The sequence below is a fragment of the Lagopus muta genome, chromosome Z, assembly GCF_023343835.1.
Source record: "Lagopus muta isolate bLagMut1 chromosome Z, bLagMut1 primary, whole genome shotgun sequence".
Lineage (NCBI taxonomy): Eukaryota > Metazoa > Chordata > Aves > Galliformes > Phasianidae > Lagopus > Lagopus muta.
In genome coordinates, this window is record NC_064472.1 from 74,776,130 (window position 1) to 74,802,841 (window position 26,712).

The 26,712-nt window shown below is 48.7% G+C and overlaps 2 protein-coding genes across 2 annotated transcripts; one reads left to right on the forward strand and one right to left on the reverse strand.

The window, feature by feature from the left end:
* The first annotated feature begins 122 nt into the window (after positions 1-122).
* DCAF10 (DDB1 and CUL4 associated factor 10) lies at positions 123-16,723 on the forward strand. Its single transcript, XM_048930823.1, has 7 exons — positions 123-415; positions 2,222-2,335; positions 7,323-7,520; positions 7,827-8,029; positions 8,756-8,866; positions 10,129-10,274; positions 12,799-16,723. The coding sequence occupies exons 1-7, from the start codon at positions 123-125 to the stop codon at positions 13,165-13,167; spliced, it is 1,434 nt and encodes a 477-aa protein (XP_048786780.1). The 3' UTR covers positions 13,168-16,723.
* Positions 16,724-16,849: 126 nt separating this feature from the next.
* SLC25A51 (solute carrier family 25 member 51) lies at positions 16,850-24,142 on the reverse strand. The gene is made up of 5 exons (XM_048930824.1): positions 24,085-24,142; positions 23,768-23,885; positions 21,559-21,650; positions 20,551-20,610; positions 16,850-20,269 (listed from the first exon to the last, which is right to left on the reverse strand). Exons 3-5 carry the CDS (start codon positions 21,598-21,600, stop codon positions 19,355-19,357), a joined length of 1,017 nt encoding a protein of 338 aa, XP_048786781.1. The 5' UTR covers positions 21,601-21,650; positions 23,768-23,885; positions 24,085-24,142; the 3' UTR covers positions 16,850-19,354.
* Positions 24,143-26,712: the final 2,570 nt, after the last annotated feature.

Below are 26,712 nucleotides of genomic sequence, written 5' to 3' on the forward strand. Positions count from 1 at the left end.
CGCGTGCGGTACGCGCTGCAACCGGCAGGGGGCGCCGCGGCCCGGAAGGGGGCGCCGGCGCAGGCGCGGAGGGCGGAGGGAGGCGGGAGGCGCGGCCCGGCGATGCCCGGCCCGGGCGCGAAATGAGCGCGGAGGCGGCCCAGGCGGGGTCCCGCGCCGGCACAGCGGCCCCGGGGCCCGGCCCCGGCATGCGGCCGCCCTCCGCCGCCCTCTCCCCGCGGACGGCGCCGGATGGCGGCGGTCTGTTCGGTTGGCTGCGCGGGCGCTGCCTGGGCCGCAGCGCCGCCGTGGACCCGGCGCGGGACAGCTTCCGCGCCATGACCGGGCTGTACGGCTCCATCCAGCCCGCCGACTCCGTGTACCTCAGCACCCGCACGCACGGCGCCGTCTTCAACCTCGAGTACTCTCCGGACGGGTACGGGCCGCGCCCCGCTCCCCGGCCGTCGCCCGGGCCCGGCGCTCTGCGTCCCGCCTTGCGGCGCGGCCTTTGGCTGGTCTCCTGCTCTGCCGGCCTTTGGGGCGGCTCTGGAACAGAGCTGTCCTGGTCGAGGTCTCGGGGGGCTGCAGCACCTCCCCTGTGAGGACAGGCTGAGGGAGCTGGGCTCGTTCAGCTTGGAGAAGAGAAGCTGCGGGGTGACCTCATTGCAGCCTGCAGTACCTAAAGGGAGCCTGCAGACAGGAGGGGAGTCAGCTCTTGGAAAGGGGAAATAACAGCAGGACAAGGGGAAATGGTTTGAAGTTGAGGGAGAGGAGATTTAGGCTGGATGTCAAGGGGAAATTCCGTGCTGTGAGAGTGGTAAGGTGCTGGAACAGCTGCCCAGAGAGGCTGTGATGCCCCGTCCATCCCTGGAGGTGTTGGATGGGGCCCTGGGCAGCCTGGGCTGCTATGAAATGAGGAGGTTGGTGGCCCTGCATGTGACAGGGCGTTGGAGCTTCGTGATCCTTGAGGTCCCTTCCAGCCCTGGCCATTCTGTGATTCTCTGAGGTTTCTCTGGTGCTGCGGGGGATGGGAGAGGCGCGGCAGCCCGAAAGCTCTGTTCAGGAAAGTGTGTGTAACTGCAGCCTGTTGTGCGGTTTCACAGTGGGCTTCCTTGGCAGAAAGGCTTTCCGTCTCACACTGAGCTCAGCAGTGTCCTCGGTCGCACCTGAGATCTGTTACCTCTGCTGTAGCTTAACATTATTTTTCATGCAAGTTTCTGGCGTGAGAAGTTCTGCCTTCTTGCTGTCCCCTGTGCGCCTGCTGTTTGTGAGGCTGCGCTGTGGACTGAGCCACAGATCTTGTCTGAAAATAAGCCCAGCAGTGGCACGGCGATGTCTCCCCTGACTCGGCCTTTTGTTGGCTGGCTGGCACGTTCTCAGCAGGCCACAGGTGGTGTTAGGCAGAAGATAGCAGCCTGGCACTGAACCCCAGTTGCCTTAAGGTCAGTTGGAGCAGATCAGACCTCGTTTGCTTTTGTGGTGGTTCGATTCAACTCAGCAGTTGCAGAGCAGTCGCAGACCTTCTCTGACCTTTGGTCACTTGGGATTTCTTTGTAGCCTTCCTTAGCAGAGCTGGCTGTGGTGAGCAGAGCTGCCTTCCTGTTCTCTGCCCCTTCTCTTGCTGACACAAAGCAGTGCTCTGAGCTGAGGACCAGGATTGTACCTGTGAGCTGTTTGTTTGGCACTAGTGAGATCTGCCCCATGAGCCATAACAATCTGAGTTGTTGCGCTGTTGGGGGAGCATCTTAGCTTTCCTGGAGGTTGCCTTCACTAATTTAGCAGGGCAGGCTTAACCGTCACTGTAGTGATGGTGTATCAGACTTTTCCAACACATATAGAGCCAATAAATATTGGTGCTGTAGGACAGGCTAGACAGCCTTCCCAAACTGGATGGGTGATGTTTCTGGTGCCTGCGTCCTGGTGTTTGGGACCTCAGAACTCACTGTGAACTTCTTAATGATCTGATGCTAAATCTAGACTGTGCCTTCCTCTTGTCTTTGGCCAGTAACAACACTGCTGTATCTAGAAAACACTTTTTGTCAGAGAGCTCCCTTTTCTTTGTGCATTAGTATTGTGTCTGACTGTGATCCCTTACAGTACTGCTGTGATGTGAAGAGAAGCCAAGCTAAGTGATGTTGAAGTTATGTTTCCATGAATCTTAGATCTGGAAGTTTGCTGTGCGTGTGCGGGCGTTGTGTTCGTTCGTCAGATGCAAGTGTTAATGTTTTGTTCTCCCCTGCAGGTCTGTGCTCACTGTTGCTTGTGAACAGACTGAAGTGCTGCTTTTTGACCCAATATCTTCAAAGCACATCAAAACTCTCTCTGAAGCTCATGAAGATTGTGTAAATAATATCAGGTTGGTGAAAAGGAGGAAAAGATATCATTTTTCTCTTACTGCAGTTACTTTTCTACTAGAATCACAGAAACTTCTGTAATCTACAGAATAAATAATAAATAATAATAAGAGTGCAGTAAGTTTGCACTGCTTTGGGTAGAGTGGTTTTTTGTAGCTGTTAGGCTGCAGTTTTGTGTTGCTTTCTTTCTGCATTGGAGGCTGCATAAGGCTGGGAAGGGAAGGAGGAGAAATCTGAAAGCAGCGATGGCGGTGTGTAATGCTGCCAGGTGTTCTTGTTGGTGGAAAAGCTGCAGTTCGTGGTGGGAGAAGGGTGTTGCAGTACTGCTGTCTGATTTAACTGGCCCATGGAGTGAATGAACGCTAAACATATAGTGAGTATGCATGACTTCTGTTTGGAGTGCAGGTTCAAAACTGTAGCGAGAGAAGGTGCTCGTGTGAACATGCTTGGTACTTTGATTTGTAAGAGTAATTGCCTTAGCTGTGGGGAAATGTCCAAAGTTTGGGTGCTTAAAGAACAATTGCAACATAGAAGAGCCAGAAAATTGAAATGGCTTCTGTGGTTTGAGTGAATCTCAGCAGTTACGTCATAAGTCATGTGGGTGTTTCTCAAGATGCAGTAGGAAGCAGCAAACACAGGAATCTGAGTTATGTCTGTTTGTCACGTTACGTTTTTCCTTCTTAATTCTGTTATTTTTACTTCTTCTTTGTCTGAGGATAGACTTTCACACATGAATTTGTTCTCGAGACGGTTTTGTGACCTGGTGAATGACACTGCTGCCTCTTTCACTCCTCAGAGCGAACAGACAGCATTCTGAGCATTTCCCTCCTGCAAAGAGCCAAATGAAATGTGAGGTATTGATGCCTTCACGTGTTCTTTAGGCACAGAGATGTTTTTCACAAAGCACCCATCCTTTTTAATAGAGGCTGAAATTTTACATCAGTTGCATGTCTGTCAGAAAAGCTGAAGTGAGAGCTACCTGGCACAAACAAAAGAGGTGGTGGGAACACGCTTTTCTGTGATGGAAATGCAGCTTTTTCCTCTTTGTAGGACATTGGTGTCCTGTGTTTTCCTGGATGTCTGCATTTCTTATCATAAGCTTAGCTACAAGCAAGCTCGCTTTGTTCTGTAGAACTTGGTTGGTGCAGCACTACGGACATCCACTGTAACTTTCCTTATAATTGTTGAGCTGTGCAGGCTGGAAGAAAACCTTTGGGATCATCAGGTCCAGCTGTCAGCCTGGCTGCTGAGCCCCTCACTAACCTGCCTCTTAGTGCCAGGTCTGCACATCTGAAGCACCTCTAGGCTTAGGGTCTCCACCACTTTCTGGACAGCCCATTCCAGCCCTGTAAATATATGAAGGGGCACCCTGTGCCAGATGCCTTCATACGTATGTCAGAACAGGGAAGTATGTACTGATGTCTTCCATCACCCTTCCCTGTGCTGAGGATGTGCGTATAATCGCATAAAGTAGACGTGTTTTGCATGTGGATTTGGTCAATTTTTGAGCTGATTTAAGTGTAGTTGTTGCCCTTTTCATGTCAGAATTCCAGAAGTGTTCTTCTGGTCATACCTAAGAAGGTTTTGAAGACTTGGTAGACTGAGGCCCTCTGTTTTATGCTTGTTTTTGTTCTTTAAACACCAGAGGCAGTGGACCATTAATCTCTATATAACTTTCTCTCTGGCAGTTGGTTTTATGTGACTGAATCATATGCACCTTCTGTTAAGACTTCATCAATTGAAACAATCTGTCTGCTTTTTCATTCCAAACTAGTTGTAACTCCCCATGTCTTTTCCATTTCTTCTGAAACCTATTTGTGGTGTATGAAACAAGGCTGCATGCAGCATTCAAGACCAAAGGAAATGGTAGATTTGTACAGTAGAAGAGATGTAGTTCGTTTCACTCTCTTCTAAAAACTGCTGGCTTTTGTTTGTTTTTTGTGTTTTTTCCTTTCCTTATAGCTACTTGGCGTTGAACAGGCATGTTGCTGTTGTGGTTTAACACTGCTGGGTCGCCAGCTGCTCTCACTCCACCTCAACAGTAGAACAAGGGGAGAAATAAGATGAAGAGTTTGTGTGCTGAGATAAGGAAGGGGAGGTTGCTCGCCAATTATTGTCATGGCAAAATGGGTTCATCACAGAAAGGATACATTTATTGCCAGTTAATAACAAACTAGAGCAATGAGAACTAAAGGCAAACTAAAATCACCTTCCCCCTGTATCCGTTGTCTTCTGTCTGCTCCTCAAGCAGGGCAAGGGAGTGAGGAACATGGCTGTGGTCAGCTTCATCTGTGCTGCTTCTCTGTGGTCACTCTGCCCCTAGTCCTTTGCTGTCCTTCCCAAACCGATCCTGCAGGGGCTTCCCAGGAGCTACAACTTTCCAAATGCTTCTCCAGTACATAGCTCCATCTCTCAGAGGTGGAGAGCTGCTCTGGCACAGTTCTGCTGCAGGCAGCAGCTCCCCCAGATCTCTGCTGGACCACAGGCTCTGCTCTGTGAGCTGCAGTTCCAGCTCAGGATCTGCTCTGTGCGATCCTCTGTGGCTGCAGGAACTTCTGGAACGCACCCTGCCGTCCTGCTCTCACCTTGGTGGCTGCAGGGCTGCCTATCTGATAAACTTTGATTTCTGTAATGCGAGCCAAATAATTTTACCTGCTGATTTTCTCAGCCAGGTAACTTCTGTTTAAATATTCTTTCAAAATGAAGCTTTTTCTTCACTTGGTGTTTTTGAATATAGACCTGCTTTGTCTTCAGTAAGCTTCTGACTCAGTTTGTTTCCTAGTAATGATTAGTGCTGATTTTTGTTCTTCTACCTTTTTGTGTGGTAGTCTTTATGTCAGGTACGAAGGCAGCCTTATGTGCTATTTCAGTTTGGAGTGATAGCTTGCATTCAATTTTATCTGGAGTCAGGATGGTCAGGATAAAGAAATGCCACCTGATCATATTAAGACCTTAATCTGGTAAATGCATTAATCCTGCTAGCGTGACCCAAGTTCATTCCCACTTTCTCATCTTCTTACATGACATTGTGACAAGCCTGTTATCTTTGAGGTGAGCAAGATCTCCAGACCCACGAAATGCAGAATGTTTGGTGTGCTTGGAGCACTGCACGTGGGATACACGTTCATTCCTGCATCAGGGAGTAGAGCAGAACTACTCTTCGGTGCATCAGTGCTTTGCAAATATCTTGTGAAATACTAAGCACTACACCTCTGATTCTTGCAGCATCTTAACAGAATGTTGCATTTGTATTGCATGTCAGAATTTATTCTCTAATGCACGTCTGCAGTGAAGGACTCAGTAAGTTTGGGTAGCTTGTGTCACATCTGCAGTTATTTCCAAAAACAGTATTTTTGATACCTGCTTTTTTTATTTGAGAAGCACAATTGCATGTCTTTAGATTCAAATACACGAGCTGTACTGAGAGTAAAGGAAAATAGGAGCAAAAGCCTCTTCTTTGTCTGTGGAGACTGTTGAGACTGCTGCAGGTGGTAGGTAAAGTTATGGGATGCAGCAGGCTTACACGGCTCAGCTCTGCAGCTGGCAGTGAGCAGTGTCCTAAGGCTTTGTGAAGCCAGATGAGCTCTCAAGCAAAAGATGTGCAAAGAAGGACTGAAATTTAGGTGAGGTTCTTGGGAAGTAAGCAAATAATGTCTGTGTTTAGGTTTTAATCTCATAATATCCAACACAGCAGTACTGTATGTAGTGTAAACCACAGGATTAGGAGAAGAAGCCCAACGTAGGACAGTTAACTCCATTAGTTCTCTCAGAAAAGAACTGTTAAACACCCCGTGTAAAACATTAGGGCCAGTGTTCCAGTGTGTTCAGGGCAGGAGTGTGGTTGGTCTCAGCAGTCTGCACAGAGTTGTAGTCATGTCACAGATAAGTTGGAAAGGGTGTCTGGAGATCATCTGACCCAGACAAGAAATGAATAGAAAAGCAGGGTATTGGGCTTGTTTCCAACCTGTTCACCAGCATGCTGGGATGGCGACCCCAGTTCTCCATGCAGCTCAAGAGGCCACTTTTGAAAATGGGCTCCTGACAACCAGCTTCTGTCACAAGCCCTGTGGTGAGGGCTGTGTTCTGCCTGCTGTTGTGAAGTCAGGATCTTATGAGACATTTCAGACATGACTGGCTCAGTCGGGTGCCATGTGAAGTGAAGACAAGCCTTCCAAAGTGAGGAGGAGTTTGGAGGTTTGTCTAAAGCTGGTGGGCTCAAAGTGTTTCAGCAAAACCAGTGGCCAGTGAGGGATTTCCAGTGGGAATAACAAAAAGTGCCATTTGTTTTAAAAATGTGGTCTCAGCAAAAGAAACTGAAGTGTGTGGTGGGGAGAAGGAAGAAGTTGTGAAGAGCACTAGGGGAAGAGTGAGGGTAGGTGTGTGGATGGAGATGAAGAGAGTCAAGAACGGGTCTTGATTTCTTACAAACTGATAGGATTTTGTGTGGTCTGAAGCACGCCTGTCATCTGTGTGTTTTATGGTGTTGCTCCTTCTCAGTAGCAAGGGGATCTGGTAAATAGTGGGGAGGTGAAAGGCATAAGGGGCCGCCAGATCAGTCACTTTGAACGTCTTCCCAGGGACCTCAGAGCTGGCTGCTCTTAGGACATTTGTGCTTTATAAAGACTTTTTGAGTTCCAGTACAGGTGAGTACTGTGCAGGTGGGTAAGTGCTGTAGTTGCCACAGGGTTTCTTTGTGTGCCTTTGTCCTACTGATGGTTGTGCAATCTTTAAACGGTCTGTAATAAGGGGGGAGGGAGGGGAGGAAAAGAGGCTGCTGCTGTACTGCAGATTGACTGGCTTGTTACTGGAGATGTCCAGATGTGTAGTAGCACAGTACTGTTTTTTAACTATTTTTTTTCTTTTCGTTGGCAAATATGCTTCTGCTACGTGTTGATTCTTTTCTGCAGCCTCTATTGTTTTTCCTGTGTTGGCTTAAGTCCTGGATGACTCATACTGAAATTAGCCACAGTATTTCTCTCCCATTTTCAGGTTTCTAGATAATCGGCTTTTTGCAACTTGTTCTGATGACACTACAATAGCACTTTGGGATCTGAGGAAGCTGAACACAAAAGTGTGCACTTTACACGGTCACACCAGCTGGGTAAAGAACATTGAGTATGACACCAATACAAGACTGCTGGTGACATCAGGATTTGATGGAAATGTGATCATCTGGGACACAAACAGGTGTGTGGGCATACTTGTGCTGTTACATTTCTAACCCTTGCCAAAGCTTTGCACTGCCTTGATATATAGTCCAGAAAATAAAAAAGAGTTTTCTGACACTCCAGAATGTAGATTTTTCCTTTCTGGAAAGGATTTCCTCACCGCTGAGATAAGTCTGAGCTAAGTAGGGTAAAGACAACATACAAGAAGAGTTTTAGGATTGACCAAGGTGCTTGGCATGTCCTGGGCTCCTGCAGGCATTGTTAGGGACTTGAGTCACAGTCCGACTATTTCTTGGTTGTGTTTTCTTTTCCCTCCCCTGTGCAGGTGCACTGAAGATGGGTGTCCCCACAAGAAGTTTTTTCACACCCGTTTTCTTATGCGAATGAGGTTGACACCAGACTGTTCCAAAATGCTGATCTCCACATCCTCTGGCTATCTTCTGATTTTGCATGACCTTGATCTAAACAAAACTCTGGAGGTTGGCAGCTACCCCATTTTAAGAGCTAGGAGGACTGCATCAAGTTCAGGTGAGTACTTGTTGAAATGTCAGTAACAGCTTCTGTGATAGAATTCTTGTGGTTTCACTTGGCAGGCAGCTAAATACTGTGTAGCCACTTGCTCACCCCCAGTGCTTTGGGGTAGAAAATAATATTTAAAAAAAAAAAGGCAATGCTTGTGAATTGAGATAGAGGCAATGTACTAAGACAGAAAAGGAAGGGAATATAATAGTAGCAGTAATCCCGTGTTTATATTTGCAAAACAAGAGATGCTCAAGGCGAGGCAATTTTTGATATCAAGACTTTAGCACTACAGGACATAGTCTGGAATTTTGGCACCTCAGGCTTGCATGGTGGTGCCCTTGTTGTCAATCAGCAGACCTGGTAGAGTCCTGTGCTCTAAGACTTCACTGCTTCCTGCTGTTGTGTGACAGTAACGGCAGAATAGAGACAAACTACACTGTGTGGGGTGTCTGAGAAGCTGGGAGGAAAGTTTATGCCCCATCTCCTAGTAGTAGGAGCACATCAGAAGCAATGAGTGCAGCTTCCCCCTTGCTCCCCATAGTATGATATGCTGGCATTTAATCTGTGTAAAGCGCAACCAAATGGTGCTTGGTGACTGTAAGCGGAGCTTTGGAAGGTGTTCTGTTAACAAGATGCCTGTTCTTAGCATGGCAAGGGAGAGCTAAGTGAAGGACGTGTGTAGTACACAGCCTGTTCTTAGCTTCTGTGTTCACATGGCTGATGTGTGTGCAGATATAACATCCTCGAGTCTGTCCAGTCCTCGGGCCGTTGGTTCCCCATGTCACCAGAATGATTCGAGTCCACTGTCTGAGAAGCAGATGTCACGGTCCTCACAGCGAGAAGGTAAGAAAACATAAAAACGAGCAGAACAGGATAGCAGGAAAACGCTGTTTTTCTTTGTAGCCCTTAATGGTGTTATATGAGCTCTGATAAACCAGTGAAGTATCACTGCATGCCGAAATCGAGAGTTGTAATCATTTTTCCTCCAAGAAAGCTGAAAGCAGCAGTGAGATTTTATTACGTATTAGTACATTATTTTTGTTATGCAAGTGTGCTGCCATTTCCTTGGTTGTTTTGTTTTCTTGTTGTTGTTTTTGTTGTTGTTGTTATGTTTTTTTCCTAGCACCACTCACGTGAGTGACCTTCAGGGGGGAAAAACCAACAGAGCAGAACATGGTTGTGTTTTGCTTTTTGTTTCCCTTAGTGATGGCAATATGCATGTGCTGTTTCTCCATGAGAAGTAGCATAGGAAAAGAACAGGCACATTAATCCTAAACGTTGACAGAATGGTTTAAGAAGTTTTGTTACAAAGCCAGTCCTGCCTAAATTCAGAACTACGAACAAAGCTCAGCACCAACTTGGCAAATTCACAAGTGTTCAGAAATCTTTAGTGAATCGCTTGCTAATGTAAAATAACAGCGATGGTAAGCTTCAGTTACTTGTGGCTGTGAGTTGTTCCAACATACATGAAAGAAGGGAGCTTATCTGGACCCCAAGGCAGGAGTTACCTGTGAAAATCTCTTTAAGGCAGGCAGGGGAGAGGAGGCAAGATACGCACAGCTGAGCAGGCTTAGCAGAATTGGAAGAGGCCACTGTACAAGTTTGGGAGCGGGTAGTTCTTAGGAAAGAGGGCATTCAGGATTTTCTTTAAATGATGTATCTGTGTGGAAGTTAGCCCTAACTTCAGTTCACAGCATGGGATGATTTAACACACACCCTGGAAGGTAAATTTCAGAAAAGGACCCTAGTAGGAGTCGGGGCTGAGCACGCTGGTATTAACTTCATTTGCATTTCATAAAGCTGCAGTCTTTGCCAGCAGTCAGACGAGGCTGACATGGCCTTTACCTCATGTCAACAGCAGGGTGAAGTGAGGGGTGAAACAGTGTGTAGGCACTGAACGGGCTGCCCGGGGAGGCGGTGGAGTCACAGACCCTGGAGGTGTTGGTTTGGATTTTGTGTTGAGGGACGTGGTTTAGTGGAAAATGTTTGTTGACGGGTGGATGGTTGGACTGGGTGATCTTGGGGGTCTTTTCCAACCTTGGTGATTCTGTGATTCTATGAACGTGCAGAGTTCCTTTGGACTCACAGTTGACTTCCCTTCCTAGGTGGATCACCTAGAAATAGTTTGGAGGTCTTAACACCAGAAGTTCCTGGTGAGAGAGACCGAGGCAACTGCATTACATCCCTACAGCTACATCCGAAAGGGTGGGCTACCCTTCTTCGGTGCTCAAGTAATACAGATGACCAGGAGGTAAAACAAAAGGTTTTGAGCAGATACTTGTGAGTAAGCTGTATCAGCTGTACAACTGTATGGGAAAACCTGACTGTGGCATAAACTTGCGTTTGAATAAAGAAGTTTGATGGTAGGCAGAAATTAATAGTTTTTAAACCAGGATTATGAAATGTTTTTCTGATTGAAGAGTTCCTGTACAAGACTCTGTGTCCCTTATGCAGCATTCCTTTTGCCAGGCTTTAATGGAATACTTTTTATAGCGTACAGCTTGGCTAAATGTTTTCAAACAGTTCTTGGCCTCTCAAGCATGTGACTTAAAAATATGTACCTCCCAAATACAGGAGAAACGAACTTGGAAAAAACAGAAGACTACACAGTTGTACAGTGGTGGGCATGGTTTAAGTAGAGCAGAGAGGCTCCTCTGAATTATTCAAATGCATATCCATTGATGTCACCTGGTTAAACATCTGCTGTGCTGACAGATGCTTTCTAGTGGCTACGAAAAGCTTCCAGAGCATATTTCTGCATTTGCTTAAAACTCCCACACTGTAGGTTTGAACCTTATTAACAACAGTGATATTTAATGTAATTTTTAAAAAAGTGATCTCAACTCCTCTTAAAAACTGTGGTGTGGGCATATTGTGCAGCAGAGCAGGAGATCCTCCAAAGCAGTGCAAACGGTGTCAGTGACAGGTGACTGCATGCTGAGAGGAGGCATGAGGGACCCTTGGCCTCCTGGACAGTCCAAGAAGTTTTTTTTTCTACCAAGTGCCTGCATTCGAGATAAGAGGAGGCATGGTTGGCTGGAGGACTGCTACCTGTCCTTGCTTTTTTGAGTAGAGTCACATGAGGCTGCATCATGGAGACTGCAAAATGTTTTTAACATTGATCAGAGACTTTATGTCCCTGAAGTAGCTGGCTGAACATTGGGTGCCCCAAAAGTAATCCCCCCTATTAAGTCCCATGGGAGCCACAGCAGCTACTAAAAGCACAATTCCATAGAGCAAACTCTCAGCTGCAGAACACTATTCTTCATCAGACTCACCGTGACCAGCTGTGTGTTTCTACCAGCAGTGCAAGAGCCTGCATGCCTCAGTTGCACACATCTGCACGGGCAGAGGTGACCCACTGTTGGCACTGCTGAAACGCACCACCCAGTGCCTCTCTGTGCCCACGTCCACTTTCTGCTCCCCGTAAAACCTTCAGCAAGCATTGATGAATGCCACTGGGTGCCATTTTTGTCTGCATGGAGGAATTCAATTGCACACCTCATTGTGGTCTCCCAGTGCTTGAGATTCCACTGGACAGTCATCTCGTTATCATCTATTTCTCTGAAGCTTATTTCGGTATTGTTATTCTGACAGTTGTGCAGATCTCCTGTTTAGCCTGCCAAGATGCAGATTTTGCATGTATACTTTTTCAGAATTACAGATAATTCTTTAAATACCTGTAACACACGTGCTTAAGAAGTTCAGTCAATCTGATAATGACGTGAGTTGTTTGTTTATTTATTTATCTTGCTTTGGAAAGAAGCCTCGCTTTGTACTGGCAGCCTACAGATGTGTAGAGGGCCGAGTGGAAGCATAGGAGACTTGTTTGACATTTCAGTGCTGGTTCTGTAAACTCACCATCAAACCACTGTGCAGTGTAGAATTCTCTGAAAGTGCCACTGACCGACCCAGCTAAACCATGCTGGAGTCCTGGTGCCTGCCTCACTCTGTTAATGTTAATTTGCATTGTTCCCTTTGTCTTTACTTCAAGAGAGGGCAGTGAACAAAACAAAGAACTATCTTCTGCCTTGCTGTGGAGAACTCAGATTCAGACAGTGTGAATTTAACTGGTAAATGGAGTGGATTTTGCATTTGATTTGCGATTAAATAATTAGATTAAGCACTAAAATCCCCCATTGCCTCACGGGCAACAAGCTGGATATAGGTCTGGTAATAGCATTTCTTCTAATGCTATTTTTGTCTTGTTTCTAGACTTTCCTCCTTTTGAAGTCAGAGGCATAGGGTGTCAAAAGGCCATTCTAAATTGTGTGAGGCTGAATTCTGCTTTTCTATAGATTTCATTTGAATGTTCTACTACATCAGAGCAAAATCCTGTCTGGAGGAGCAGGCTTTGTTCTTTCTAGGTGAAAAAGATTGTATTTAGACACTAAAGCAGAAGAAGTTTTGATCTGCTTTACATAAATAATTCAAAGGGAAGAACTGGCACAGGTTGCCCAGTGATGCTGTGGATGCCCCCTCCCCGAGGCATTCAGAGCCGGGCTGGATGGGCTGTGAGCAACTGGTCTGGAGGGAGGTGTCCTGCCTGCAGCAGGGGGTTGGGACTGGGAGATCTTCAAGGTCCTTCCAACCCAAAGCACTCCATGGTTCTGTGATAAGGAGATGCCAGACAGCCTGGCGGTGCTCGCAGTAAGTGCTTGTGGAGGAGCAGATAAGCAAGAGCGTTGGTGGCTGCTCTGTCAGATGCTTAGCGTGCAGCCAGGTGAACGCGTCCGCAGTGCTTCACCGTCTTTCCTTTCTCTCTCTCCCTTCAGTGGACTTGTGTCTATGAATTCCAGGAAGGCGCCCCCGTGCGCCCCGTCTCGCCTCGCTGCTCCCTGCGCTTGACTCACTGCATCGAAGAGGCCAACGTGGGCCGGGGTTACATCAAAGAGCTCTGCTTCAGTCCCGACGGCCGGATGATCTCGTCCCCGCACGGCTTCGGGATCCGCCTGTTGGGCTTCGACGCGCACTGCAGCGAGCTCGTTGACTGCTTGCCCAAAGAAGCCAGTCCCTTGAAAGAAATCCGTTCCCTGTATTCTCACAATGATGTGGTACTGACAACAAAGTTTTCTCCAACCCACTGTCAGATTGCCTCGGGGTGCCTTAGCGGACGCGTTTCTTTGTATCAGCCAAAGTTCTAGGCGCACTGTACATCAGCGGGACCTTCACGTGTTTGTGTTCTAACTTCAGCTTAGTTGAAGTGTGCTCTTTTGAAATCCCGTAAACCCGGACGAGATCATAGTTCGCGTGGTCTCAGTGATAATGGTGTGAGTTCCTGGTGCAGCACTGTATGCATTCTCATACTGCATCTGCAAGTCAGGCTCCATGCGTTGTGTTTTCGGCCTTATAGGCAGACCTTAGCTGCTTCTGACCCTGTGCCATCAAGTCGTCGTTCTGTTTGGTTTTGTACTGTAGTACTTGCTGGTAATTTTCTTCAGCATGACTTGAAGTGGGCTGTCTGGAAGAAACATAGGTGGGATGCAGGTAGGAGCTCAGCCACCACTCACCCAGGCTTCCCTGGTGCAGCAGCTCTCTGTTCCAGAGGACCTCTCCCTTGCTGAAGCTGCCATACAGTGATTGTTAGATATTGAGCAGGCTTTGTGTGTGCTAGATTAGTTGGCACAAAAACACAGAAAGAAATTGTTTTGCATTAATTTGTATTTTTTTTGTGGTTGGCTAGAAAGTTGGTCAGCTTTCTGTAATGTTTTGCTGTACTAAAAAAATCTTTGTAGACTGCTTTTCCTTGAATTATTAGTAGAAGGAAGAGGCTCCCAGGTAACAGCAGTACAATTAGGTGACAGCCCCAAGATGCACCAGGGGAGGTTCGGGTTGGGTGTAAGGAAAAACAAGTTCTCCAGAAGAGTGGCTGGGTGTTGGAATGGGCAGTGGCCCAGGGAGGTGCTGGGCTCACCATCCCTGGGGGCGTGCAGGAGCTGTGGCACTAAGGAACAAAGTCAGTGGGCACGGCAGGGCTGGGCTGGGCTTGGGATCTTCGTGGTCTTTTCCAAACATAAGGATTGTATGGTTCTATGAATTGAGACACAGCTGCATTTTTTCCTCAGATTGAGTCAGAAATGCCTGGAGCAGAGCAACAGGAGCTGAATAGGTAAACCTCTTCAGCTGCATCCGCTGCACATGAACCTTAGGGAATGTTTCTTACAGTGTGTAAGATTAATTGGCAACTTTTAGTCCTCACCCAGTAGGATTTCTTTTGTGGGAAGCTTTCCACATCAGTTATATAAGCCTTCATCCTGTGTTGGAGAATGAGCAGCACAGAATTCTTGCTTAGGGCCATTAGGTCTTCTGACTGCTCTGCACCTCATGTTACAGCAGGAGTTCCTTTTGGGAGTGTCTGTAGTACAACCAGACAAGTATTGCTTCACAAGTGTAGTCACTGGAGCAGATTAGAACCATTCCTGTCTAAAGATCTGTGTGGATTTAACTGGGGTAATTATAAAATCTGAAATGTGATTTAAGGGAGAAGAGCGGCAACCGAAGCATGAATGCCAAGGTTTAACCCTTAGGTTCATCACAGGCTCCCAGACAGGTGGGGGTGGGGGTTAGGGTTGGGGGGTGTCCCCATGGGCTGGCACAGGCTGCTGCTGTGGGAAGGAGCCCTGCCCACGGCATGGTGCCGGGCCCTGGTGATCCTTAAGGATCTCCGCTACAGTTTTAAGTTTTTGATGCATTTTTATTTAAAAACAAAAAAAAAAACAACAGGAAAAAAAGATCTTCAGCACTGGGTGTTTGATCATCTGAGGATTGTTAGTTACCTCCTGCACTGGGCTTTCAGTACCTCCAGCGGCTGGCTGCTGAAGGGCTGCCTTCAAATAGCTTAATGTATTGACAGAACTCCCATCAAATTATCATCTCAGCTGGAGGAGCAGAGTGCCCTTAACCTGATGTGCAGCAGCCCGTGGTCTTCTCAGACAGCAGAGCGGTAGAACATTTTCAGACCTTCTGGGCTGCTCTCTCGTTGCTGCCTTGAACTCAAGAGCACTGATGAAGTAGCAGATGAGGACATGCCTTATTTTCCAGGGCAGAGCATCAGCCTTGGTTTCAGACATTTGTCACTTTAGAATGCTTTTGGAGCTGTGTGTGAGGAGCACGGTTCTCCAGAAGGATGCTGTTTGTGTGTGCAGCTGAGCTCTGACATAACTACTCTTCCCATTTCTCTGTGGTGAGCTTCAGCTGGAACTGGGAGATTGCAGTCATTTGACTACTCCTTTTCTGCGGTACTCGGAAGTTTTCAGTCAAATCTAACATATTTCACCTGTGGGTTTCAGAAAGCACTTGTAGAAACACCAGTGAATGATTTATGACTGGGATGGGTTGCTGTTTCAGCTCGGTGGAAGCAGTGGTATTCAGGTTTTGTCTCTCTGAATCATTGCCTTGTGAAGAAATGTGTTGCTGAGCTTTTAGATTCACTCTAATTAGCCAAAAACGTTACCGTGCTAAAAAAGATGAATCCCTAACCTTGCACCCTTAAAATTCAGAGTGTCCCAGCTACATCAACCTGCCTGTCCCAAGCATAGGAAATTGTTTTATTTGATGTATTAAAGTCTGCACTAAGAGCGAAGTACAGCAGTGGCTTCAAACGTGTTTACTTTTGACCTCTCAAGCGTTACAGCGCGTGATGGATTTTGCAGTTTTTCTGAGCAGGATGGAGCTCCTTGATTGTAAAGCATGCAGATATGTTTTCTAAATGCATGGTTTCGTATTTATTGATTTCCACAGTGCAGAAATTCCCTCGTTCACGGCACAGCTGGTCAGCAGAAGCGGATAGGCTGCGTCGTTGAGGTCTCTGCGTGGCACTGTCAGCTCTCAGCGGTGCGTATGGAACCAAACCAGTGCCCGAAGGTAGCTCTCCTTTTGTAATAGTCCAGTGGCTGTTGTAGGAGTAAATGCATTTCCCACCTGTTCCATTGGAGGTTAGTCTTTGCATCGTTGTAGGTCTGTTATGCGTTTGTAGGAAAGGAGGAAGAAACCTTTAATGGGACTGTGAAACGACACCCATGTCTGTGTACTTTTCCTGTGTGTGAATTTCAGTGTATCTGCATCCACTGGGCATCATCGGTCCAACAGGGGTAGTTCAGGGAAAAACAAAACCTCCATCAGAATTACTGGGGATAAAGCACAGTGATACTGACACTCATCTGTTTGCACTCTTTGAGACTTGGTAGGGACAATTTGCCTACCACCAGAATTGGAATGTAAACGTCAGGTTTTTTCTGTGTTTGTTTTTTTTTGTTGTTGTTAATTTGGGCGACACTGGCGTGCAGCAGGTTGCAGCACTGCAAAGTGTGGACCTGCTGCTCTGTACCTTGCCCTCTTGAAAGCTTTTGAGAATTCTAGTTTACAAGATTCTAAGAAGTAGGAGTAAAAGAAGGTTGAGAACCCTAATATTTTTGTCCTGCAAGAGAAAGAAACTTCTAATTTCCTGATCTCGGTCAATGGTGCATTTTCTTATGCACTAGGTATCTTCATTTAAGTGTAAAGTTTTTAATACCAGAACAAATTGTGCATGTAAATATTTTGAAATACCTGAGATTTCGTAGTATGAAGTGTAGCCTTTTCATACAATATAAAAGTATCAGAACTGCTCTGAATATATTGTACTTACAGCCGTACAGTAACTTACTATTTGTGGAACGTTTTCCTTGCTTGCGTAATAAATTAAACATTTAATAACTCAGCGAATTAAAATCTATTTTAATGTATTTGTCTGACACTGAGCTGTGTTCTGTAACACTCACTGCTTCTTGCCCGTTCACTGGAACTGAGGGCGAAAGAGCCACACCTGGAGTGACATCCGCATCTACGTGTTTCCCTCTGGTGTTGGCCGAGCTTGAGCACAGGTGTAGCATGGTGTCCTTCCAAGGGCCTACAAAGCCAGGCCTAGGGGCAGCTGCAGCAATTGCAGATGGTAATTACACAGAATGGCTTGAGTTGGATGGGACCTCGCAGCCCAAGCAGTTTAGATTTGGAGCAGTCTGGGTTGGAAAGGACCTTAAGAGACCACCTGGTTCCAGCTGCCCTAACGAGCTGCACGTGGAAGCGCTGACAGCTGGTGCTGTTTGGAGATGAGCTCTCCTGGCCTCCAGACAGCAGCCTTTAAGTCACAGACCATTTCCACTCTGGAATCTCAGCATGGTGTGGTTACTCCTGGTTGTGATCAGTTTGATAATACTGGAAAACAGCCTTGAACCCAGCCTCATGTAGCTGTAGCAGCACAGCTGGCTCTGAGCTGTCTGCCAGGATGGCAACGCAGCCTGCTCAGTGCAGTTTCCCACATCGCCTTGTGTGTGTAGCCTTTGCTGTGACAAAGCTCTCCGTCTTTACTCCATACGAGTCTGTTCTTCAACAAGTAGAAGATCTGTGATTTGTTACACAGACAATCACTGTCACCGTGCTGCAAAACCAACTGTAGTTACAAAGCAAAACAGAGACTGTGCTGGAACAACGCTGCACAGCCAGACAGCAACAGATAAGAATTGCGACTGAGATTTTCCCAACTGTAATTAACACCATCCATTAGAGACAGCTTATTTCAAACTGTAAGCTCTTCAAATTACGTCTTCCATGGGGAAAAAAATCCACTTCCTTTATTCCATCAAGAAGAGACTAAATAAAGTCGCAACCGTAACACTGGTAAAAATCAGATTCTGACAGTAACAAACATCCAATAAACGTTTTATTTCAACGCAAATAACCACAACATTCAGATACAGCAATGCTCATTTGTGCTGGGCCCTTTTGGGCTGTGAAGCGAGGGACCTCATTAGGACCATAATCATGACACACTGATTAGAGCAAGTATTTTGTGACAGTTTAGCAAACAAAAAATAACCATCACTACAAAGCTTACGAAAAGAGTAACTTGGTAAAAGTTTATCCCCATCTTTCAGAACAGGTGGTGAGGTTGTTTTGTTTTAATTTTTTTTTTGTCTGTTTTTAAATACAACATAATGACATAAAGTTCCCAGGACAACCAAGTTCTTCATTAAGACCCCTCTCCTGGTCTGGCTATGCCTATCCCCCTCCCGCTCCTTTCTCCAAGGCCTACAGCCTCACATCTCCCCCCGCTCACATCTGTAGGACGCAGAACACACATTTCTGTACACCTTTATCTGCACTTGCCCACAGAAGTCCATCAGTGCTTCCCCAAGTGCTGCATCATTGCAAAGGTCATCTCCGTCTGCCTCCTGGTACTACAATCACAGACTTCCCCCAGTGGGTATTACCAGGAACTTAATCCTGATGGCGCCACAGTGCAGCCCTGTCTTACAGAACTGTTAAACGCACACGTCAAGGAGGCAGAGCTCCAGCTTTCCTGTAAGAAGTCTCGTTGTGATCAGTTATGGCACAGCTCTGGTGAAACGCAGCCATCTGCGAAAGACGAGATGCCTCTGTAGAAAAGAGCTGCCCGAGAACTACTTTCACAACAGGAAAATACAGGAAAATGAACTCTTATAATAAGCACTACAAAAAGAGACGTCTTCTTTCTGGCCTCACAGCTGTAGAATAGAAAAAGAAGTAGTAAAAAAAAAAAAAAAAAAAAGCAGAACAAGCTCCGCATTTTACAAGTAGAAGGATTGTAACAAGGAAGGACACTTTAAAGCTTTCTCATCTCTGCTGTTTCTCTCCTTCCACTTTTCCCTTTTCACGTTAAACCATGTGCGTACATACGTGCACACGAATGCGAGTCACAGCACACCGAAGGCAACATTCAGTACCTGCTTTTATGCTGCCAAACAAAACGTTCTGCATGAAGCCGAGCACCCAAGCGGCCAGCAGGAGCCTTGGCACAGGCTTTGTTTAAGCACAGCACTCAGGAACTCAGTCATCCTCCTCTGGGGTTGGTGTCCATTTGGCCACGAGCAACGGTGAGCACTGAGGAGCCTACATCTGTCTGAGCACGTAAACGCACGTCAGCATTCTGAAGTTCATCACATAAGGGAATGAATTTCCATCAGCCTCCCCCTGACTTCCGTGTTCTACAGGGCACACAGTGGAGCGCGCTCGGTCATGGAGTGTTAGGAACTTCTGGGAGTGATACTGAGTGATGAGTTCGTGGGTTTTTTGGTTTTGGTTTTATCTGTTCGACTCGTAGTTTCATTATGGGTAAATCCACCTGCCAGCAAATAAATAATTTAAGAAGCTACTCGTAATTGCACCAAGGTTGGGATGTACCACCTTTCACCCCATATGCAGTGAAGGCCAAGACTGAATGCCCTTCACATTATGCAGGCACTGCTCCCAGGGATCAAGCGTCATCAAATATGGCAAAAACCAAATGAATTGAAGGGACGAAGAAAATAAGTGTTCTCATAACAGCTTTAGCAAGAACTCATAAGTTGCATTGATTATGCCCCAGGATAGGACCGAACGATGGTAATTCAGATGGGCTCCCCTGAAAAGATTGATCAATTTCCTGTCACGCTCCAGCCAGATCTTCACAAAAACTGTTGAGAAGGACTGAAATTCACCCCCGATCTGAGCTTGCATGCGAGCTTTTACAACATTCATTGGGAAGAACAAGAATCCCAGCATGGCACCCAACAGCCCGCCACAAATGAAGTCATTGACCAAATGAGTGCTGTAAGAAGTTGCTTCAGGCAGACACTGTTTAATAGGTCCTCTGAGGCCAAAGAAGAGTACATTACTGGGCCCATTGCGGAGCAGAATAGGCACCAATCCCCGGTAGTACTCTCTCATCCCATAGACTTTCAGTACCTTGAAAGCCTGGTACGTGTTTGTGAACTTATCGTGGTGTTTGTAGTCCTGAAGCAAAGTCTGCACTCGCTCAAAAGGAGTAAGAACAGCTTCTGTGGTCCCTGCAAGCACTGCTGCCATGCTGCGTGTCAGGAGCTCGGGAGCAGTCGTGTGGCTGTGGAGCAAGGAGGAGAAATCCTCATACAGGCCGAACATGAGAGCCAGCGTGGTCGTCTTCTGCATTAAGGGAGGGAGGATGCCACGGTAGAGATTTCGAATTCCATCCTTCTGCAGCTGATGTATCGCATCCTTTGTTTTCAGACCATACAGCTGCTGTCGAAAGAGGACCTTCTGGATGGGAAAAGTAACTGCTATGTTGGTGAAGGCCGCACAGTAACCACACAGGTAATGTTTGCTAGAGGTAGCCGTAACGTCACTGCTTGGATCTTCCTCTGAACTTCCTGGGGAAAAGCCTTCTGAACCCATCATACTGTCTTTCTTACTGCTGTGTACCTCAGTCCTCTTTTCCTACATCAAAAAACAGAGAAGAACGCACGTGAGCAGAGCTGCAGATGGCCCAGCTGCTTTCTCTCACACCAGCACCCAGCACGGCACATCTGAGCAGAGCCCTTAAAACCCGAAGAGCAGTCAGTGCCAAATCTTTCAGATGTTACGCCCTTTTCTGCAGGGGTCTTGGAAGCACAGGTTTTCCTCCTGGTGTTTTCTAATTGATACAGAAACAAAGAGGGAAACAAAATGACGTATGAATCTCTTGTGTGCTACACGACAGCTGACAGAGGGAAGCTCACCCATTCGACCTCCCACACGGCACGCCAGGGAATTGAGATAGCACACGGTCTGCTCTCAGCCTGTTAACAGCAGAAACACAGCACTGAGGGTGGAGGCAGAAGAGAGTCAAAGGAAAAAACAAACAAACCCACCGACACACACAGTATTTCTATATAGTCTGATCTGCAATCATAGGATTAATTTAAAGGACAGGCAACTTCTAACACAACTTTGAACATTTCTGGCAGGTCCAGGTAGTCAACCTGCAGGTTCATCTGCAGAGGAAGATGCACCTGTAACCCCTGCTTGATTTTAATGCAGAGAAGGCCTCAAGCTACGGCAGCTCTGAGGGACCCCTGAACAGAGAACGCCTCTCTACACTGAGCAGAGAAGCTCCAGAGTGACCCTTAGGAGGCAGTACTTGAACATCATTTAAACAGGGATCGCTGACTCAGCTGTTACAAAGTGCTGACAGCCCCTGGCAGCAAAGTGCGTGCAATTTCAGAGGCCTTAAAACCATACCAGGAGCCAGTCCTCCAAGTAGGCAAGAGCTGCCACTTCTCTCACTACAGAAGCCTGTACAAATGTGAAACTGTTTATCTTCAGCACTGCGGAGGCAAACTGGACTGCTCGAAGTCACACAATGCTTTACTTTGACCATGTGCATTTTCTTCTGAAAATGAGTTGCATACATCTCTGTGGACTTACTTTTCTCCTGCACACACTATGTAATGCTTTACAGTCTGACACGTGTCCAAATCCTAGAATGGCTTGGGTTGAAAAGGACCTCAAAGATAATCTGGTTCCAACCCCCTGCAGGTCGCCAACCAGCAGCCCAGGCTGCCCAGAGCCACATCCAGCCTGGCCTTGAATGCCTGCAGGGATGGGGCATCCACAGCCTCCTTGGGAACCTGTGCCAGTGCCTCACCACCCTCTGGCTGAAAAACGCAGTGTTTGTGTTGATGAGAAAGCTCACGACAGAGAAAGAATTCAGTTTATGTGGCTCATGCACTACGCCATATACACACCAGCTCACAGCACCTTGTGGATGACAGCAGCTCTATCTGCATGCACCGAAGCAGCCACACCTGCAGGTACACTGGTCTCAGTCGCTCCTCCACTGGAAGGGGAACAGTGGGACGAGAGCTCAGCTCACAGTGCGGAGGTGCCACCAGAACACCACCGTTACACTGAGCATTCAGAGGCCTGTGCCCAGGACATCAGTTTTCCCCTAGAAATAAGCTAATAAGAGACGTTTGGTTCACTCTCATGGCCCCTCTGGTGGGGCTGTTGGACGCAGAACAATGCACAGTGCAGTGACACCCCCAAAGGTGAGCCGTATGGCTCAGAGCTGGGGAGCAGCAGGTGTTGGGCACTGCGAGTCTGCCTGGCACTGCTGGGGGCAGAACCCTGTCTGCAGACAGCCTGCAAGCACAAACCACCTACTGATGATACACAACCCACTTTGTTACAAGCCAGTATCACAGTTCAGCTCTTAAAAAGACTGCGAGAGGTTTGGGTCTATTGTACTGCCTCCACACAGACCCCCAGAGCTGCAGCAGCATTCTGTTTCCATGCAGGATGTTCCCTCCTGCATCTGAGTGTGGGGACACACGCACTCCTTTCTGACTGTGTCCCCCCTTGACCCCCACTCCCCTGACACGCACACGTGGCTCTTCTGCAGGACAGCAGCCCACCTAGCCTGCAGCTCACTGGCTCAGAAAGGCACAGGGGAAAGAAAGCAAAGCAACAACTTTTTATCTGATACTGCCTTTTCACAGAATCAAATTTATGTTGAAAGAGAACAGAAACAATATTTTAATTTATTTTTAAATGGAGAAGACCTAAGATCACAGAATCGTATGGACTAGAAGAGGCCTCAGAATATCAAGTCCAGCTTCCCTGCTGAAGCAGGTTTCCTACAGCAGGCCACCCAGGAAAGCATCCTGGCAGGTTTGAATATTTCCAGAGAAGGAGACTTCACCACCTCTCTGAACAGCCTGCCCCACTGCTTCGTCACTCTCACAGTAAAGAAGTTCCTCCTGCATTCCAGTTTCTGCCCATTACCCTTTGTTCTACCACACCACTGAAAAAAAAAATCAAAAATCTACGTTTTAGGCCATTACTACTGCTATGCTCCACCTCATCCCTTTGTCTCCCACCTCCCTTCAGATATCTACAAATGTTTACCAGATCCCCCTCAGTCTTCTTTTCCCCAGGCTGAACAGCCCCGGTTACTCAGCCTTTCCTCACACAGGAGATGCTCCAGGCCCTTTACCCTCTCTCTAGCTCTCTGCTGGACTCCTTCTAGGAATCCCTGTCTTTTTTGAACTGGCGAACCCAGAACTGGACACACTATTTTAAATGTGGCCTCACCATGGCAGACAAGAGAATTAGGATCACCTACCTCGACCTGCTGGCCATGCTCTTTTAATGCACCCCAGGCAGTCTGCAGCCTCTACTGGTGCATATGTAATTCTCACCCAGGTGTAGGACTCACACTTGTTCTTGTTGAAGAGCATCGGGTTCCTCTTTCCCACTCTCCAACCTGCCCAGGTCTCACAGGAAGGCAGCACAGCCCCCTGGTGCGCCAGCCACTCCTCTCAGCTTTGTACCACAGGAAACTTGTTAGGATGCACTCTATCCCTTCCTCCTGGTACCTGATCAAGACATTGAACAGCCCGGCCCACCCCTGCCGTGCCCACTGAGCTGTGTCCATCAGCGCCACACCTCCACGGCTCCGGGACAGCTGTACAGACGCTGACCCCACCACTCCCTGCACATTCTGTCTGACCGCCCTTCGGAGAAGCTTTTCCCAATTCCCCACCTGCGCTTTCCCTGATGCAACCTCTCACAGAATCACAGAATGGCTGGGTTGGAAGGGACCCCAAGGATCACGAAGCTCCAACTCCCCACCAAGCTCCCCATTTCATACCAGACTCCACCCAACCCGGCCTTGAACAGCTCCGGGGACGTTCGGGGCACCCGCAGCCTCTCCGAGCAGCACCCCTCTCTCGTCCCGTCGCCGTTACCCGCAGCAGAAGCCGAGCCCCAGCTCACCGCAGCCTCCTTTCGGAGAGCCGCAGAGAGCAGCGAGGTTCCCCCCGATCCTCCCGTCCTCCCGCCGCAGCCATCGCAGCTCCCCCTCCCGCCCCCAGCGGAATCCCCGACCGCCCGCATTCCGTTCTCCGGACTCGCTCTCCGCCCAGCCCGCAGCCGCAGCCCCGCATCCCTCACCGCATGTCCCGTCATGCGGCGGCCGGTGCGGATCCCTCGCCCCGCGGGAAGGCCTCGGTGAAGGCGCGGCAGCGCAGCGGACAGCGGGCGGCTCCCGCGCCGCCGGACGGACGAGGACCTGCTGGCAGAGCGGACGCGGAGTTATGGGGAGCGGAAGCCGCGCGGCGCCTCCCGGGCCCGCCCTCAAGGTCAGGCGGCGGCGCGCCGAGCCCGGCTCCCGAACCGCGCCGCCCCGCCCCTGCGCCGCGCCGCCCCCCGAGCCGGGCCGGGCCGGGCCGAGCCCAGCCGGGCGCGGCACTCGCGGCCCGGGGACGTACCTGCAGCTCCGGCCATGGCGGGGCGGGACCGGCCCGAGCCGCGCGTCGCGGTGTGACGTCCGACGCTGCGTGATGACGTCACCGGCGGCGCCGGGGGGAGGAGCCCGCCGAGGGAGGCGGGGCGGCCCCGCCCCTCCCGCAGCCAATCAGGGCGTGGCGCGCGGCGGTGCCGCGGCTCGCGGGGTGCTGAGCGCGTCTCGGTGTGCCGCGGGGGCCGGCGGCCGCGGGACGACTGCGGGTCTCCTGGGCGAGGCTTATGGCATCCTGCTACGAGACCCTTGGGTCGGTGAATGATGCTAGCTTGCAAATACGCGCTCCTGAGGGAGAGGAAGGCTGCAAGCTCTTCCTGTCACAGAGTCACAGAATGGCCAGGGTTGGAAGGGATGTCAAGGATCACGGCTCTCCAACCCCCTGTCACGTGCAGGGCCGCCGACCTCCACATTTCTTAGCAGGCCAGTACTGTCCCTAAGGAGTGCTGCTAAGCTCCATCCATTTGTTGAAGGAACGGTTGGATTTCGTGTGCAGGGACGTGGTTTAGTGAGAGCTATTGGTGATGGGTGGATGGTTGGACTGGGTGATCTTGCAGGTCTTTTCCAACCTTGGTGATTCTGTGATTCTGTGATCCTCTAAGTTCTGCCTGCTCCCGCAGGTGACTTCTGGCCCATGATAAGACTGCAGAAGTGCCTAGAAGTAACACTGTCAGCAGGGAAGAAAGACAGCAGATGTAACTAATGAGACGTGATCCTTAGAATCGTTGAATCGCTAAGTTTGGGACAGACCACTAAGGTAACTGAGTCTTACCCAGCCCACCCCCATGTATCTATCCACATGTCTCAGCGGCATGTTCCTTGAACACTTCCAGGGACTGTCACTTCATCCCCTCCCTGGGCAGCCTGTGCCAGTGCCATGCCACTTCATCAGAGAATAAAACTTTCCTAATACTCAGCCTGAATCACCTCTGAATTGTTAGCACTTGTTAATTCTTGTTAATTAATGCTTGCAGCACCGTGTCTCTGATGCCTGACTGCTGTTCTGTATGTGCATACGAGCTTCTTTTCTGTGGAAAGACTTGGTACTTCCAAGAAGTCCTTGTCATGGACCTCACCATGTGCTCTCACTTTCCAGACAACCTCAGGCTATGTCCAGTTAACAACTGCAGCTTCAAAACTTGAAGCTGTAGATCCATGCTCCTGGGACACACCAAGTGAGGCTCTGCACCTTCAGCTGGTCCAGCATCCATTTACACAGTGTGCCAGTGGGGCAGTCACTGCTGGGGATAGGAATAGCACACAAGGGCATCATAGGGGAAGAACAAAGCAGTTTCCCTTCTCTGGTTACTCAAGCCCTGCTGGGCTCAGCCAGGGAAAGCAGAGTTTGCAGAAGACCTGTGGGCAGCAAATGAGGAGTGCTAAACCCTTGCTTCAAGTTCTGGAGGCTGTGAGGTAGGTAGTAAAAATGAAGAGGATGCTCAGGCTGTGTACATGCTGCCATACCAGACCCACAGCCTGAGCCCCATGCTTGCCAGTATTACATTCAGCAGGCTTCAAAGCAACAGACTGCATGCCCTTCAGAGGGACTCCATGCTGAAGTCACAGAATCACAGAATCACCAAGGTTGGAGACCTGCAAGATCATCCACTCCAACCATCCACCTATCACCAACAGTTCTCACTGAACCACATCCCTCAACACAAAACTCAAACGTCCCTTGAACACCTCCAGAGTTGGTGACTCCACCACCTCCCTGGGCAGCCCATTCCAGTGCCTGGCCACTCTTTCAGACAAGCAGTATTTCCTAACATCCAGCCTAAATCTCCCGTGGTGCTGCTTGAAGCCATTCCCTCCAGTCCTATCACTGTTACACGAGAGAAGAGGCCGACCCTGAGCTCACCGCAACCTCCCTTCAGGTAGTTAGAGAGCAATGAGGTCTCCCCTGAGCCTCTTCTTCTCCAGGCTGGACAATCCCAGCTCCTTCTTCTGCTCCTCATAAGGCCTGTGTTCCCTGCAGTGGGAGCTGCAGCAGAACAAGGAGCCAAGGCTTTGGCCAGCTCTCTGCAAGGCTGCATCATCCAGCAGTGCTTTCTCAGGGTTGAGAAGGGAGGAATCTTCATTTACACACAAGGGCAAGCAAAACTGGAAGGAATCGTCTTCTGGGATCTGTCCCACGCAGTGCTGTGTGTTCAGAACAGTAAGATGCTGTGAAGGCTGCTGTGGGAACTTCACTTCACTTCACTTGCTGTTACTCCCCTTCTCTCCCAGGCACAGCTTGGTCTGCCTGCCTCAACAGAAGGCTGGTTGCTGGCAGCCCCTGCCTTCTGCCTGCCATAACCTCATGATTGGGATTGGAACCATTAACTTGGTGGCACACTGGAGTTGTGTAGTTAGCCTCCTCCGCCTGTATATGCAGCTCTCACCTTGCAAACACCTTCCAGTACCTAAGTGGGAGGCAGAGCAACTTGTTACATAGGTGGAGAGTGGCAGCACAAGGAAGAACGCCTATAAACTAGAAGGGGAAATATAGGTGGGGAAGGAATTGTTTACCCACAGGGTGGCGAGGCACTGGCACGGGCTGCCTGCAGATGTGTGGGAGCTCCATTCCTGGGGGTGCTCATAGCCAAGGCTGGATGAG

Excerpts from the sequence above, each read along its gene's own strand:
- DCAF10 (XM_048930823.1), top strand. The coding sequence starts at position 123 with ATGAGCGCGGAGGCGGCCCAGGCGGGGTCCCGCGCCGGCACAGCGGCC. Across the intron at positions 8,030-8,755 it reads GAGGACTGCATCAAGTTCAG|ATATAACATCCTCGAGTCTG; the intron begins GTGAGTACTTGT and ends ATGTGTGTGCAG. Across the intron at positions 8,867-10,128 it reads ACGGTCCTCACAGCGAGAAG|GTGGATCACCTAGAAATAGT; the intron begins GTAAGAAAACAT and ends TTCCCTTCCTAG.
- SLC25A51 (XM_048930824.1), bottom strand. The coding sequence starts at position 21,600 with ATGCAGATAGAGCTGCTGTCATCCACAAGGTGCTGTGAGCTG. Across the intron at positions 20,611-21,558 it reads CCACAAGGTGCTGTGAGCTG|GCTGAGAGCAGACCGTGTGC; the intron begins GTGTGTATATGG and ends TGCTGTTAACAG. Across the intron at positions 20,270-20,550 it reads CCGTGTGGGAGGTCGAATGG|GAAAAGAGGACTGAGGTACA; the intron begins GTGAGCTTCCCT and ends TTTTTGATGTAG.